Source organism: Neovison vison, chromosome 1 (assembly GCF_020171115.1).
Source record: "Neovison vison isolate M4711 chromosome 1, ASM_NN_V1, whole genome shotgun sequence".
Classification (NCBI taxonomy): Eukaryota; Metazoa; Chordata; class Mammalia; order Carnivora; family Mustelidae; genus Neogale; species Neogale vison.
In genome coordinates this window covers 119,880,600-119,897,744 of record NC_058091.1, presented here as the reverse complement: position 1 = coordinate 119,897,744, position 17,145 = coordinate 119,880,600, and the positions used below count along the sequence as shown (strand labels likewise).

The window sequence follows — 17,145 nt, the reverse complement described above, 5'->3', positions numbered from 1 at the left end:
GAATTTCTGGGATAGCTCTGTGGCTCAGGCATTTAACTGAGTCATTTGCCTTTGGCTCAGGTCGTGATCCCAGGGTCCTGGGACTGAGTTCCACATCAGGCTCCCTACTCAGCGGGGAGCCTGCTTCTCCCTCTGCCTGCCACTCTCCCCCCTCTCTCTCCCTGACAAATAAAAAGATAAAAAAAATCTTTAAAAAAAAACTTACTTGCATTTCTCATATTTTTTGTCCCCTTTCCTTATCCCAAGGTGAAAAGGGACTGTGTGTTTGTGTTAGAGAACACAGACATGTAGGGCACCATCATCACATGGATCATTAAGAATTTCTTCCTAGACCCAAAAAACATGCTTAATTACAGAACACATAAAGCCCAAGAATAAACAAGGAATGAAACAAGGATACCTTCCATGATCAACATCCCAAGCAAAATTATAGAATATAAATGAAAACCATTATTTTATTGTGATGGAACCCTCCCTTTGTCTTCTTTTATGCTTCTTTTCCTTGAAATTATATGAAGCAGATGATTTTTACTCCGTGTTTATTTAAGAAAAGCTTATGAAGACATGTGAGAAGAAGGTGAGTTACCATGCAAGGGAGGCAGGAAGGGCCACACAGAAGGGGACCAGGAGAGAAGGCAGAGGAGGTACTGTGCAGTCACATTGGGGCTTCCAGGTCAAGGAAGGGGCAGACAGAGCCACAGAAAGGACAAGTGCTGCAAGGTCACTGAAGCCAGGCCAACCACATCTGAGAAAGCACTGTAATTGTGGAGGAGTGAGAGCTGGAAGCCTTTCACTCTAAGAAGCTGGGAAGGAAGGTTCTTCCTGGAGTGTCACCATCTCCACGTCAGCTCAGGAGACCTGCAGAGACAGAGCAGAGTGTTGTTCCCAGACCCACCCTTCCAAGCAGCCTCTTCTCCTCTTTCCTAGGGCCTCAAGTTAAAGCCCTACAGTAAGAAGAGCATATTCTTAGGTCTCCATGAGACAAAGTATTCTACAACAGGGGACTTTTACTAAATGGGGGAAAGGAAGCTTCAGTGTAAACTGGGGATCAGAAGTCAGATCCAAAGTCTTTCCCATTATTTGTCTTTCACCTTTACCACCTGTTCTGGAATAACCAAATCTATCACTAAAGAGGATGACAGAGCATTACCTGTTGGCTGAAGTCCAGAGTGTCCTGAGAAAGAAAAGGGAAGACATATACTTAACAGATAAAGAGGTAGATCTGTCCCCACACATAAGGTCCCAGCTGCAGCCCCCCTCCTTAGATTTCTCCTACATCACAACCCACATGGCATGATGCCAGAGTGGAGAAAAAAGTGATTGATAGGACCCATGAAGCTTTCATCACACAAAAACAGTGAGATTTCACTAGCTTTAGTGACTCTTCCTGCATTTGGCCCAGGATTCCAAACCGAGATCCCCACGCTTGTCAACCTCTCTCTTATCTCTACAGGCCATAACCTCTTATGCAGCAACCCAGTAACCATGGGCTATTGCTTTCTAGATTTCTTAGAAATATGAGGTCAAACTGGGAAAGAAAGGCTCATACAGGGCCACTGGTACACAGAGACCTTGTTTGTTCAACTGTATTTCTCCTCCACAGGGTCTCTGTGGAGTCTCACAAACAGGCGCCTTACCCTTCTGATTCCTGAAGTAGATGAACAGCCCCACCATGAGGAAGAGCAGACCCAGAACAAAGCCTCCAGTTCCACTCAGAATCTTGCTCTGTGCAGACCCAGACTGTGCCCCTGAGAGAAGAAGCAGTTTTAATGATTTTTACAACAAATTCAATTTCAATGGACATTCGGGGATTGAGAACTCTGAGAATGAGAAAGGCAGGCTGCCTTTCAATTTCTGGAAAAGAAATTTAAAAGAAATTTAAAAATCACATTGCAGAGAAGCAATGTTTAGTCACTGAACTTTTTAAATATCACAGCTCTGACAAATCCACTATTTCAGCATCAAAGAATGAGAAACCTGGACTCCATGGAGCTCAACAGACTGTGCAGGACACCACAGTTAATGAAAGGCAGATCAAGATTGGATTCCCCTCAAGTCAGGAAGGTCCCTACATTATGGAGGATGTGCCTCTTCTGAGACCACAATCAACAACCCAGAGCAATAGTGCCTGAAGCACAAGCCCAGCCCGAGGCAAGGAACTGGTGCCCAGTGTGAAGAGGGAACCATGACCTGTGAGCCATGGAAAATGTCAAAACATGGACAAACTCTTTTCTGCCTGCCAGGCATAACTGCCTCCCCAAGGAATGCCGGACCTGTAGAAATGATCACAGAATATCTAGAAACTATCAGAGTATTTCTATCACAGGATATCACATGGCTACCCCCAGTGATCTGTGCTGAAGAGATGAGATCATGGAACAAATGAAAACATGGTGTAAAGAGAGAGAACCCTGACACTCAGGAAAAGGAAAGTCCCCTCCTTAGTGGGTGAGGAACTTAGGAGATCAGAAAGCTTCTCACTCCATTCCACGGTGACAGGGCTTATCAAACTGGGGTGCTCCACTTGGCAGGTGTAGACCTCTCCACTCTGAGGAACTGTCTCCAGCATCACTAGGGTCTGGAAGGTCCAGTCTCCATTATGGATCAGACCTGTGGACACGACCCCAGACTCCTCTTCCTGGCCATTCCGGAACCACCTGACTTCAATGTGGCCTGGATAGAAACCATTCACAGAGCAGACCAGGAGGTTGTGGTGCTTCAGGGGCTGGGTCTTCAAAGGATACACAGTCACTATAGGCTCCACTAGAAGAGAAGAGGTAAAGGGACTCAGTGAGGAAGACAGACTCAGTCTCCCAGGCTCGTTGCCTGGCTGCCTCTGGTCTCTGGTCCCCGGCTGAGTGTCGAGCAGTCTCTCCCAAAGCTGACCATGTAGCCCAATAAGACCAGTATCGTGAACCTTGAGTTTAATCCTGACAGCATGGGTCCATTAGATTTGAGAGCTGTTGGGGAAATTTGTGGGATTCATTTTTTGTAGTATGAAGCAGTTATTCCTTATAAAAGTGTTTCCAAGTTTTGTAAGGCATTAAAGTGTCTTAAAAACACAATTTCTGGAGCAGGCTGACTTGGTTCAAATCCAGAATCTGCTACTTTACTGTTTCATCCTGGGAGAATTTTGGCATTCTTCTGTGCCCCAGCTTTCTAAGGAGAATAGTGATATCAACTTAGCTCTTAAGAGTTATGTGAAGATTAATGCAACAAATTATGTAAAATGGTAACTGGAGTTTAGCCTTTAGTATGTGTTAACTACTTATTATCTTTGTTTTGTTGCTCAAAGCAGGGTGGATAAATTGGGGAACAGCTTGAGATAGATGGGGAAAGAGAGTGTGAAATCCTGGGAATGCTACACTCACACCTTAGAACAATCCAGACATGGTTCTACCCTGGGAAGCAGGAAAGACAGAGCTGGTTCTCTAGCTCTGGGAGCAGAGTCCAAGAATAGCAAGAGTCCTAAAAGAGGAAAAAGAGCAAGGAAACTCATTTATTTAATAAAGGTCTCATAATTCCACCAGCAGATCAATCCTTCTTTTTTGCAGTGTAAAAATATCTATTATTAGAATTGTTATCATTTTATAATTGTCTCCCATTTACAACTAACATTTGAGTTGAGGGCAGGGTCTGAGACTCACTAATTGGTATCCTTAATGCCCGAGACCATCCCTGACATTACAGTCTGAATAAATACAATTTCTGTTTTTGTAAAAGGAGAAATACGAGAAAAGCTCTTTATAATGCCATAAAATGGTAGATTTAAGATTGATGAGAAACCACTGTTAAAAATTTTGCAGTATATTTCCTTAAATAAAAATGTTTACATCCCTAGCAAGAGAAGTAATACACAGAACCAAAATACAAACCACAAACTAGGGAAAATGCTAGATCAAATGTCAGCAAAGCATTAATAATCTTATTTATAGAGCATGCATAAAATCACTGAGAAAAAAACAAAACCCAAAGATAATAGACAGTAAATAATTTTTAAATGGTAAAAATGATTAGCTAAATAATACATGAAAAAATGCTCAATAATCTTAGAATCAAAGGAATAGAGATTAAAAATTAACAAGATAAATTTTCAACTGAGTATGTGGCAGTATTGGAAAAAAAAGATCTAGCAAAGGGGAATGTGAGGTGAATTGTTACAACTATATAAAAAAATCATATGCAACTCCTTAAATACTTTCATCATTATAAAAACAGCAGTATCAATATGTTTTGTAACAAAAATATAATTAAAAATGCAATTTCAAAATCATTTCAAGTATGTAAGAATACATATGCTAAGAAACAAAGCAAGGAGCTTCTGGGTGGCACATTAGAATTTTGGTTTTGAATTTGGGGTCGTGAGATGGAGCTCGCCCCTTCTCCCCACCCCTTCCTCAGGCTCAAGCTCAGCAGAGAGTCCAGTTCAGAAGCTCTTTCTCCCTTTCCTTCTGCCCCTCCCCCTGCCTGTGGTCTGTCTCTCTCTAAAATAAATACGTAAATCTTAAACATTTTTTAAGAAAACAAGAAGTTGAGACCTAAAAGCTGCTTCAGATCAGAAGAGTCTCAGAGGTCCCCTGAACCTACTAAAAATTAGTCTGACACTTTTTCTCAATGAAATGGCCCCACACACAGACAGGCACACTTACTTCAGGGGTTCAGGATTAAGAAGGGTGAGTGCCAAGAACAGAGGGTGACTGGCCTCCTCACATTCTCCCTAATCTTTTAATCCTCCCCTCCCTTCCCCTAAACCTTCACCCCAACCAGGACACCCTCCACTTTCCTCCCCAGGTCTCCAACCACTTGTCTAGTGTTCCCTCCACCTGCAGCTCCTGAGCCCCCCTCACCTCTCCCTCAGGGTCCACCAAGGATGTCAGATGTCCCCTCCTGTGTCCTTCCCTCACACCCTCTCTCCCAGCCCATCCCCACATCCAGGCCACAACCATACAATCACAACCACACACTCTGCACAGTGACACAAACAGACCACAGTGTCCCTGACAGGGCACTCGCACAGGGATCCTTCTAACCTGTACTTGCTCAAGACCCTGTGCGCTCACTCCAGACGAGTCTGTCTCACAGTCTGTCTGTCTGTCTGTCTGTCTCTCTCAAACACACACACACACACACACACACACACACACCTCTTCCCCCAGTTTCTGCCCCTGCCGCGCTCACCTCGCCGCTGCACCGTGAAGCTCTCAAACACCCCGTAGTTGTGTCTGCACACGGTGTCCACCTCGGCCCGCGTCTGCTCCACAATGTCCTTCTGGCTGTTCCAGTACTGAGCGTCCGGCCGCCCCAGCTCGGTCACCGGCCGGAACTCCCCCACGTCGCTGTCGAAGCGCACGAACTCCTCGCGGTTATAGAAATACCTCTGCAGGAACCGCACCCGCTCCGTGCCGTTGGTGAAGTAGCATTCCGACTTCACCAGAACCAGGAAATGTGCTGTGGGGACAGAGACGATCCGGTCACCCGCGGGCTCCTGGAAGACACTGACGGCGGCTCCCTCGCTGGCTCTCCCCGGCGCCCCCAACCACCAGCACACACAGCCCGTCTTCCCTCTGCGGGCGGCGGCGGAGGCGGCCGCTGGGTCCCGGGCTCGGCGGCGGACCCCCAGCCTGAGCAGCGAGGACACTTGCCCCTCACCGTCTCCTCCTAGACGCCTGCGGCTGACAGACACCGGCCTCCCTCCTCGCCTCCCACAGCCCTTTCCCCCGCCTTAAACACGCCCCACCTACTTCCCCGCCCCCTGAACACTCGGTTTGGGCAGAGCTGACTCCGGCCCCTGCCGCCCCTGCGAATCCAGAGAAGGAAACAGAAGCGTCCCCTCCCCTCCCGGAGCTGAAAAATGCAGGGAAAGTGACGCACAAAACCCAACCAGACCAGACTTTGTGCGGAGTGAGAAACGTCCCAGGACACCTGTGCAGTTCTAGAGCCGAGAATAATTGGATGATCTCAGTTTCCTTGGAGTGCCAGAGAGGTGGTCTCAAGGGTGACATTCCAGATGTGACATGAAAGATTAAGTAGATGTGAGCTAGAGGATGTGTGTGTGTGTGTGTGTGTGTGTGTGTGTTTGGGAAAAAGGGAGGCATATTTCAGATCAAGGTCATGTAACTGTGCAAAAGCTTGAAAGAATTGAGAAACTTCTTTAAGAAACAAGAGAAAACAGTTCACTGAAGTAGAGAGTGAGAGGAAGGACTTTTAGAGACATCACATGGGGTGGTATTATTTGACTTATATACTGAATTCAAAGGCATAAGAGTGAGGAATTTTAAGGAGATTAAAACCATGGTTGTAATACAGTTCCTCAATTTTTACTTACATTTCCAAATTCAGAAGTCTCAGAAAACCAGATCGCATTAATGATTTTGACGCAGAACCCATTTGGCAAATCTAGTCTGATGAGGTAAAGGGTCAAATATGTCAGAGCTCTAATTGGTCAGTCAGTCACATGTGCTTCTGTAGTCCAACATATGTAAACATACACACATCAGAATATATGTATACATATATATGCATATTCATGCACACATATGCATACATGTATATATATATTGATCTTTCTGTTTTATGTTTAATCAAACTAAGAAAAAATTTTATTCAAGTATAATTAACACAAATTTTTAAAAATAGGGAAAAAATACCTCTGTATTTAAAAGGGAGACAAATAAAAGGGAGCATTTGACATTATCTATAGAATAGAATGTAGAATTAATACAAAAGTACAAGTTACTGAAAAATATTTGTGGCAGTCACAATTTATGCCTTATAAAGGCAAGTTGTTGAAAGTTAACAGAGATGGTGATGATTGAGAAATCATGAAATATTCAAAAACATTACATAAGGCAAAAAGTAAAAAATAAAGATTCTGTCTTGCATTGATTGAATGGGCTCGACAAGAAATTGGTGAATTTATACAACTTTATAGTTTATTATTTCTGTATTTAAACAAACTGAAATAAACCACAAAGACCTGAATTGGAAGGTGAGTGTGTGTATAAAGTGTAAGTCTAGAATTTTGAGAAGCAGCACAGTATAAATCAGTATTTTCAACCTCAGCACTGTTAACATTTTGAGGTTCTACTTGTTTGAAATTACACCCTGTAAATTTCCCAACTACAGTGGTACAAAACTAAATGCCAACAATAAAACAAAGCTAGAAAATCTACAATGTAAATATTAAATATTTATATGTAAATATTAAACAACACACTACTGCACAAGCAATGGGCAAATAGAAAATCAAATGGCAAGTCAAAATATGTCTCAAAACAAAAGAAAAAGAAAACACAAGTGAAATTTATGCTATAAATGCTTGTATTAAGAGAAAACGTTCAGCTCTCTTCACCAACAATCCAAGATGCTGAAAGGAAAGGAGGCTGAAGGTGGCTCTGGACCCTGGTGAAAAAGCAGAAGGCCAACAACGTGGTAAATCCCCTGTTGGAGAAAACCCAAGAATTTTGGAATAGGATAGGACATCCAGCCCAAAAGGGATCTCACCCACTTTGTCAAATGCCCCTGATACATTCCTCTGCAGCCACAAAGGGCTATAAATGTCTAAAAGTTCCTCTCACAACTAACTAGTTCCTAAACCTTGGACTGCCACACAACTACGCAACTGCTTAAGCTGGCCCACAGATTCAGACCGGAGGCAAAGCAAGAGAAGAAGCGGAGATTGTTGGCCTGGGTTAAAAAGAAAGCTGCCAGTACAGGGAGATAATCTCCCCTAAAAAGCCTCCTGTCCCTGGAGCTGGGGTTAATCCTGTCACCACCTTGGTGGAAAACAAGAAGACTAGCTGGTAAGGATTGCACATGATATGGATCTGAGCTGGATATCTTCCTGCCTGCCCTGTATCCTAACATGGGGATTCCCCACATGATTAAGGCGAAGGCCAGGCTGGGTTGTCTGGTCCACAGGAAAATCTGCACCGCAGTTGCTTTCATATAAGCTAATTTTGAAGACAAATGAGCACTTCTTAAGCTGTTGGAAGCTATCAGGTCAAATTACAATGACAGATATGGTGAGATGCACTGTTCCTGGGGAGGCAATGTCCTGAGTCCAAAGTTGGTGGTTCACAATGCCAAGTTAGAAAAGCCAAAGGCTAAAGAACTGACCACCAAATTGGACTAACTGTGCACTATATAATTTTCTGTACCTAAAATTAATAAAAATTCAATTTTTCAGTCAGTGTCAAGGGAAAAAAAAAAGGAAGAAGGAAAAAAAATTCAAACACAACATTACACCACAGGGAACCAGAAAAGAAGAAACTTGGAGGAAATTTATTAGAGGAAGGAAATAAAAAAGAAAAAGCAGAATTACATAAAATAGAGACCAGAAGAAACAATCACATAACATTGAAAGTAATGACCAGTTTAAAATAATAATAATAATAATGATAATAAACAAAATTGACAATGCTTTAACTATATTAACTAAGTAAAAAAAAAAAAAAAAAAAAAAAAAGACAGAAGACTCAAAACCCAAACTGAAAAATGGAAGAGAAAACAATACAATCCAGGTGAGTGCTGTGAATTTTGTAAGACTGATGAATCACAGACCTGTACCCCTAAAACAAATAATACATTGTATGTTAATTTAAAAAAAGAAAACAATACAATCCATAAGCACAGCTGTTGACATTTTGGACAAGATAATTATTGTGAGAAGGCTGTTCTGTACATTGTAGGATGTCCATCAGCATCACTAGCCTCTACCCACTAGAGTCAGATGAAACCTCAGTTTTGAAAAACAATAAGTGGCTCCAGACGTTGCTCTATACCCCAGGGGTAGAGGGTGCTGGCAAAAATGCCCTGGGTAAGTTAAACCACAGTTAAACCATCTGATATATATGTGGTAGAGAAGCTGCTGTTAATTATGGAGCAGCTGTGTATTACATTGAAAAACTTGCCAATATCATATTTGATAAAAACCTTATACCAAGGAAAGATTTTTGGTCTGAAAAACCTCAGTACAGAGGCCAGACTCCTAGAAAACATTCATAGTACCTAATGAGAGAGTATCAAAAGCTACTAAGAATTCGAACCAAAAGATGATTCTTCTTAGTTGTGCTAATGCTTCAGTCTCACCCAAAACAAAGTGATTGGACAAACTAAATCCAGGATGTCTGAAAGCTGTAACTATTTTCCCTGAGCATTATTTCCAAACAAGAAAATACACATAACCAGATATATATTTCCTAACTGACTCAGTCACCACTTTGCATCAATGACACGTTCCTGACAGCCAAGCTGGACTGTGAGAAGCCTATAGCGTCACTGTGTTGTACCCGAGTTTTCGCGTCTGAGAGACCACCAAGGAGCCAAGCGCCGATGCAATCACACAAGGGTTTATTTGACAAGCTTAAGCTTGGGCCCAAGTATACCCAACACAGTGGAGTAGGGACTTGGACCGCGAACCAGATTACAGTCAGAGTTTTTAAAGGCAGAGTAGGGGTGGACTCGGCAGTGGGTGAGGTCAAAGGGGATAATGGATGATGTAAGTCTCTAAGGACTTTCAGAAGCATGGACGCCAGGACCTTGAGGGGCTAGCTATTGTTGGGAGAAAGGTTATTTATTACCAGTAGTAAAAATCTTCTCATGAGACCCTTTAGCTATACAGTGGTCCATATGCTTGGGAATGATTCTTGACACTATCTTGGAGGTTTAGAGATAAACTTTCCTAAAGGAATTGTTAAAGTAGACTTACAGGATCCTGGTCGGACCTATTGGGGTTGGGGGTAGGTCAGGCTAGGATTGTCCTTCAAGGTGAGGGCAGTTAAGTCCCCAGGGGAGAGCCACTCTGTCTGTTTCAAGGGCTTGTCAGTAGGTAAGGAATTTTAATGATTTTCTTCTGCCTCTGTTTCCCACATCAGCTAAACCTGAGGTGGGATGGCCTTAATTTTCTTGGCCTCCACAACTGTTCCTGGATAATTGTTCCACCCAAGGTTCCTCTGAGCTTCCTGTAAAAACTAAAGCTTTTCACTTTGAATTTCCCCCAGTACGACATCTCTGTTGAAATCTTATGACCAAGGAATTTTTGTCTCATTAAGAGCAGGTATAAACAATTTTTAAATGCCTTTCTTGTTGTAGTTTACAGAAAGACACCTACAAATCCACAGTTTTCTGAAAGAATCAGTTCTAGTGCCTGTTTTGGAAGTAAAATTTAATAAAACAATTTTAACAAATGTTTGGCATAGACTTTGAGCTATATTCATGTTTGCATGAACTAGTAGATGAAGATTTTGAAAACTAGCATGTCATTAATGAAAGAAAATCATAGGGATGCCTGGGTGGCGCAGTTGGTTAAACGACTGCCTCCGGCTCAGGGCGTGATCCTGGAGTCCCGGGATCGAGTCCCACATCAGGCTCCCAGCTCCATGGGGAGTCTGCTTCGCTCTCTGACCTTCTCCTCGCTCATTCTCTCTCTCACTGTCTCTCTCTCTCAAATAAATAAAATAAAATCTTTAAAAAAAAAAAATCTTTAAAAAAAAAAAAAGAAAGAAAATCATATCATACTTGAACACAAATAATAGTTCATGAGATAAAAATCTAAGTGAAAGGACCCTGACATCCACCAAACACTGAGCGTGGACACTGAGGCCATGGTGGGCATTTCCCGAATGATGGAAACACAGTCATGGCGACCCTGAGGGCACTCCTCAGCTTCCTTCCCACACTCCAGCCTCTCCAGCTTTCCTTTCCCTTAAACTCAGCAAACATCTTCCCACACTTTGGCCTCTATCCTGTTCTCTCCGTAGAACACTTGTCCCTCATCCTGTGCATGTCTGGCTTCTTCTCATCAGTCACATCTCAACTAAATGTCACTTTCTCAGGGAGAGCTCCCTCACTGCTCCAGCTGAAGTCAGGGAATCCAGTTTTCTCAGTCACAATATTCTAAACTGTTCTGTTTACACTGCTCTTACTGCTTTCTGAATTTTTTTTTCTTTTTAAATGTTTATTGGGCTTTCTACTCTGTCAGTACATAACACCCATGATAGTAGAGATATTTTTTTAATCTTATTCAAACAGAATTCACTGAGCCTAGAACAAAATGTGGTTCAAAATAGCTGCTCAGAAAAATATCTGTGGCTTAAATGGATAAACCTAGGGTTCTGGGAATTAGTCACTGTGAGGATCCTAGAAAATAAGAAGGGACTTTAAGCTTTAATACTCTTTTATTCTTATGATACATTATATCCCTTCCACTTCCTGTGAGAAATTCAAACAAACTTCCTCTTTCTCCTACTGTTCTAAAAAAATGACAGGTAAAGAAAAGGTGATTTCAAGGGGAAAAAAAAGGAAAATTTCATTAAGTTTCAGCCCATCTTGTAGTTCTGTGATAGTGCTGAGGGTCTGTGTCAACAACGGGGATTCTCAGTAATGACGATGACACAACTAAGAAAAAATAGTGAGGAAATGGAAGTGGGGGCAACCAAACATGGCTAATTAAGGAAAACAGGAAACATGACGAATGAATTTATGTAATTCAGGACCAAGACCTCAGTAAGCCAATAAGTTCCATTTTTGCATATTGGCTTTCAGTCCTATGTAAATAACCTTCATTCTCTCTGTACCCTGCTCAGGGTGTATCGCTCGAACCATACAACATTCCTGACACTTGCCAATTTTTTACTTACAACATCATAATTTCATTTAATTTATCCTATACTAGTTGCACCCCTTCCTGTAGGTTCAGGCCAGACAATAGAAAGATGCAGGAGAAACTGACATTATAGAAAGGTTCAACACAGATTCATAATGAAAAATAACCTGTTCCAAGTTCTTAGAAGATATATTAAGTTCTTTAAGGCACCAAAGAACACCCACATGTGCTTCTTATCTACAGTGTCATTTCAAGTACTAAGGATCACAGCTGTAGCTCCAGGGTGAGAAATAGAGATAATATTAACCCCAACTTCCATCAGAGAACCTCCAGTATAGGGATAAAGGACTTATAAACTTTGGGACCCAAGAGAAAGGAAAGGAGATAATGGAAGAGACCTCTTGATACATCCTCACATATTAGGGAGAGGCACCAACATAACTGACCCAGTGCAGACATAACACAGGGTCTACTAGGAAAGATCTTACTAATTCCTTTTGATTCTCCTCAAATTTTTCAGAGAAAATTTCCTATTTTCTAGCTTAACTCAACATAATAAAGGGAACCACTTGATAGGAATTAATTTGAAATCATTATTTATAAGTCTTCTCAAGACCCCGAAGGAATGAGATACAAACCTGGAGAACTTTCATTGGAGGAGAGTTGTGAATAACTGGCCTATATATATGGAGGTCCCTTATGCAGCTCTTGAAGAGGGCAAGCATTAAGGATCCTTTTGTTTTGGGTAGAATTGGGGGTCTATACCACAAGGGTGGTCATTGAAGAAAATACCACAATATTCTAAGGGACATGGCCTAGACACAGTGACAAAAGTAATTTCTTTCCCTCCCTCCTCTCCCCCACAATAGCTTACCATCAAAGGTATGCACTTACGTGGGGTGTCCCTGGCCCAAGCCAAGAGGGGACTCAGCACCATCAAAATCAATGTCAGAGCTGTCATCCAGGAGCCTCCAAGGAAACACAGACACACCATACTGGAGAGCAGGGAGGACAGGGCACAGAGGGAGCAGGTAAGTCTCACTCAGACTGTGACCCTCCTTTGGCCACTTCCCAAATAATACCAACCAAGGACTTCATTTCTTTGTTACTGGATTGGGTAATCTCGGTGCTGAGAACCAACCAGCATCAGAGATATACTGCATCATCAGTTACTGGTCAGAGATTCAGTATGAAGAGTCTTTTCTGAAACTTGGATTTCCTGCATTGAAAGGATTATTTTAATTTAATGCTTTAAAGGTTTGATCCAGTTGTATTTGAAATATTTTACTGAACCCCTATTGTGAGCCAGCTCTGTACTAGGCAGTGCTTTGCTCAAAAGTTTGAACCTTTTAGGAGTATTCATGTCTCTCCCTTGAAGACATAAGTAATGTTTTGACATATGTAATGTGTGTGTTTTTAGGAGCTGTGGAAGTGGAAGGATGATATTTGCAAGTCGAGAAACCTTTGATGTGGACCTTAATGTACCATCACTTAGTGTTGTAGACTTGGGGAAATTATTTAACCTTAACCTTGAAATGAAGGCACTGCATTCTTTCTCATACTTCGATAGGAACTGTGGTGTGATTATCTGGACAGCTCAAGGAGCAGCACTCCATAGTAACTGATGATATGACAGAATTAAAGCTGTTGATTAGAGGGCGCCTGGGTGGCTCAGTGGGTTAAGCCGCTGCCTTCAGCTTAGGTCATGATCCCAGTGTCCTGGCATAGAGGCCCACATCAGGCTCCTTGCTCAGTGGGGAGCCTGCTTCTCTCTCCGCCTTTCCCTGCCACTTCGCCTGCTTGTGCACTCTCTCTCTCTCTCTCTGACAAATAAATAAAATCTTAAAAAAAAAGGAAAATTTTTTAAAAAGTTGTTGATTAGAGAGTACAGTCTGTATCTCCTTATGGGTAGGGGGATCTCTAATAAACTAAAGGAAATTGAAATTTAGTCATTAACTTAACCTGAGTGAAAAGGTTTTTCAAGTTTATTTCCAGATGCTGTCATTGAGTTTGTAGGTATCTCCAGAATATGCATAGAGAAGGGGCTTAGAACATGATCTATGTCGAATGGAGGGTCTTGAAATTTCCTTTATATAGCACTTAACCTAACAAAGTGATAAGCCCAACTATCCAAATCTAAGTATGCAGGGAGCTGAGAAATTGGTAAAGGACTCAAAGTCAGCCGCTAGCATAACAGCTCTGCTTTGGAATAATTAATACTTATGTGGCAAATGTGTTCAATCCATACTCCTGGACCCCGCTCTGATTTCCTCATTTTATAGGGACTATGTCTCTTTTTATGCACCTTTTCTTTTTTTTTTTTTTTAAAAGATATTATTCATTTATTTGACAGAGTTCACAAGTAGTCAGACAAGCAGGCAGAGAGAGAGGAGGAAGCAGGCTCCCTGCTGAACAGAGAGCCAGATGTGGGCCTCGATCCCAAGACTCTGGGATCATGACCTGAGCCAAAGGTAGAGGCTTAACCCACTGGGCCACAAAGGCTCCCTTATGCACCTTTTCTTGCTTTATCTTAAGGAGAGGTATAAGAAGCTGGTGCTAATGAATATATTATAGAATGTTCAGGAAATAGAACACAATATAATTACAGTCTTTGATGTAACCATATGGTTTTAAACACATATTTCTATTTTTAGATAATTATTATTATACATTATACTTAATATAAATGTAATATCTCAGATTTGGAATGGACTTATTTTTAAGATTTTATTTATTTATTTATTTATTTATTTGAGAAAGAGAGAGAGAACAAGCAAAGGGTGAAAGGGCGGAGAGAAAGAGAGCAGCAGACTACCCACCAAGCAGAGAGCCCAAACCAGGGCTTGATCCCAGAAAACTGAGATCATGACCCAATCCGAAGGCAGATGCTTAACCAACTGAGCCACCCAGGCACCCCCAGAATGGACTTTAAAGGGCAATTATCTATCTAAAGTCCTGCATTAATTCACATTCTACCGTAGTCTGATAAGTAGTCCTTCTTTATGGACGAGTGGCAGAAAACTCACCATGTTGCAATAAAAATGACTGATATTTACTAAGCAAATTTTGAGTATTTTACATTGCACCCAGAATTATACAAGGGCTTTTTTACACATATTTATATTTAATTCTCACATCATCTCAGTAATCTGAGTGTCCCTTGCATTCCTATAGATGGAAAGAATAAAATGATGGATGACATTAAACGACTTTGTCAAGGACACAAGTCAAGTAAATAGTGTGTTCCAGATTAGCCAAGTTATATATGAGTCTAAATACCACGAGCCTAGGCATTACATCATACTACCTCACATTATTCAGTTTCTGAAAAGAATAGTGTTCACAATGTTGAAATTATTCTAACACTTTAATTCATGATTATGCATATCTATATGATTACTCCTTTTAATGAAAGACAGAATTTTATATCAATTGAGGCAATTACTGTGTAGTAATTCTAGTTTCTTCAGAAGATTCCTCTCATCACCATCATTACTTTCCTCTGGAAATGACAAAATTTGCATTTATCTTATATAATGCCTCCCAAAGCTCCCACGTAAGTCTCCTTCCTATTAAAAATAACAGTAGTTCCAAATTCCTAAATCTAATCATTGTTCTCAATCATTATTTCAGATTTATCAGCATAATTTATTTCAAATTTAAATGTCAGAATCAAGTAAAAATTTTATCTCACATACTTCAGAAAAATGTATTTCTGTTAATGTAGAAACTTCAAAATAGCTTTTAGAAGGTAGGTAGAAGTCATTATTGTCTCATCATAGTTCAAAAGAAACTATGTCCCTAAATCCCAATGATAATTCAATACTGCTAGAAGTTGTGTAATGGCAACCAGGAGGATGCCATATTTAATTTTAGAAATGAAAATCATAATTTACTCAGAATTAACTACCTATAACAATGATAATCTGGAAGAGCCAAACTAAAGTTCACTTTAGATTATAAAAGGAACAGCAAAAAAAATTCTATATCAAGAACATACTGAAATATTGAACACATTGAAATATCAAAGAAAACAATATCAAAACTCATCCATATAAATTTGACACTTTATAAATCATACACATTTGTTTTTTAAAAGAATAAGCAAACAACTATGTCCTAAATTCTATAGTTGTATACATTTATGAGTAAGAAAGTGTGTTGCTGGGAGGGTGGGAGGCTGGGGTACCAGGTGGTGGGTATTATAGAGGGCACGGATTGCATGGAGCACTGGGTGTGGTGAAAAAATAATGAATACTGTTATGCTGAAAATAAATAAATTTAATTTTAAAAAATGGTAAAGACAGTAAAAAAACATTATGTTGCTTTAAATAATATATATTTCACACTTTTCTTCAATATTAATTCAGTATAAGGAAAGTTCAGGTAGACCAATATAGCAACTTCTACCAAACCATCAATCCTACAGATATCCAGGCTGAACTTCACCTGAAGCAAAAGGAGAAACAGTGTATGAGAAGTGTCAAGTAAGACCTTATTTCCTGAGGAAAAAACAGTTAATGTGGTTTCTAGAAGAGTGGTTATCAGTACAGAAGTTCTACAGTCTCTGTTCCTGATACATGAAGTCATAGGTTTGTTTTCATTGGTAATAAATCAAAACAGTCTTGAGAACACACAAGTGACATCAGAAGTGCAAACTGTTGTTGAAGACAGGTTGAAATATGTAGCATTACAGAATGTCTTGAGTACTACCAATTGTCACAGAATGGGACTCAATTGTGGTAAGCCTGAAAAGTTGCAGTACATCTGGGAAAATCAGCTCTTAATTATCAGCAATCCAGACTGTGCATCACTTGTCAAAGTAGTCTCAAAATATTCTCAATAGTTCTCAAAAGCTATGACCATGAATATGGAACTTAAAAGGGATTCCTTTATATAAGAAAAATAGTAATAACAGAAGTGGATAAACAAGGCCAATTTCTTCTGCACTGGAAAACATGTATTCTTGACAAGGACTGTGCCATTTACAGGTCATATTAGCACTTAGTAGACTTGATAGAACCCCTCCTGTGAGATCTCATCAGCAATGTCTTCCATTGAGTAACTTTGAATGAAGCCAGTCTTTATACTGTGGCATTATGTAAGTCAGTGGACAAGGCTTCTTCAAGTTCTGAGTGCCATTCTTTGACTCAACTTATCCGTGTTGCATAATACTTAACATGGCACATTTTTTTAGAACCAGAGTGTTTGCCATTGAGTACTCACAAGGAGAACATCTAGAATTCTTATAAGCTCATCATTAATATTGTATATAGGAAGAGTTTTCTTTTCTTTCTCTTTGTTCTAGGCCATGTTTTAATTGTGCTGTAGCAAAGTATTTACCTCTTACCTAGTGCAAATACTGCCCAGATTATTTTTCAAAATTCTGCTTTGTTGTTTGACTAGCCAACTGTGCACTGATTCTAGTTGCATGCCTAGAATGTTGCCTGTTTTATTCAAAACTAATAATAAAATCTTTTAGCTATTTTACTAATAGTTCAGTAGTCTATCCCCCATAGATGCGTAAGTTTCCACCCTGA

At 40.6% G+C, this 17,145-nt stretch overlaps 1 protein-coding gene across 1 annotated transcript; it reads right to left on the bottom strand.

The window, feature by feature from the left end:
- Positions 1 to 522: 522 nt before the first annotated feature.
- On the bottom strand, positions 523 to 12,679 carry LOC122911252 (DLA class II histocompatibility antigen, DR-1 beta chain). The gene is made up of 6 exons (XM_044255753.1): positions 12,500 to 12,679; positions 5,179 to 5,448; positions 2,482 to 2,763; positions 1,638 to 1,748; positions 1,151 to 1,174; positions 523 to 858 (listed from the first exon to the last, which is right to left on the bottom strand). Exons 1-6 carry the CDS (start codon positions 12,597 to 12,599, stop codon positions 845 to 847), a joined length of 801 nt encoding a protein of 266 aa, XP_044111688.1. The 5' UTR covers positions 12,600 to 12,679; the 3' UTR covers positions 523 to 844.
- Positions 12,680 to 17,145: the final 4,466 nt, after the last annotated feature.

Excerpts from the sequence above, each read along its gene's own strand:
- LOC122911252 (XM_044255753.1), bottom strand. The coding sequence starts at position 12,599 with ATGGTGTGTCTGTGTTTCCTTGGAGGCTCCTGGATGACAGCTCTGACA. Across the intron at positions 5,449-12,499 it reads TTGGGCCAGGGACACCCCAC|CACATTTCCTGGTTCTGGTG; the intron begins GTAAGTGCATAC and ends CTGTCCCCACAG. Across the intron at positions 1,175-1,637 it reads CTACTTCAGGAATCAGAAGG|GACACTCTGGACTTCAGCCA; the intron begins GTAAGGCGCCTG and ends TTTCTTTCTCAG.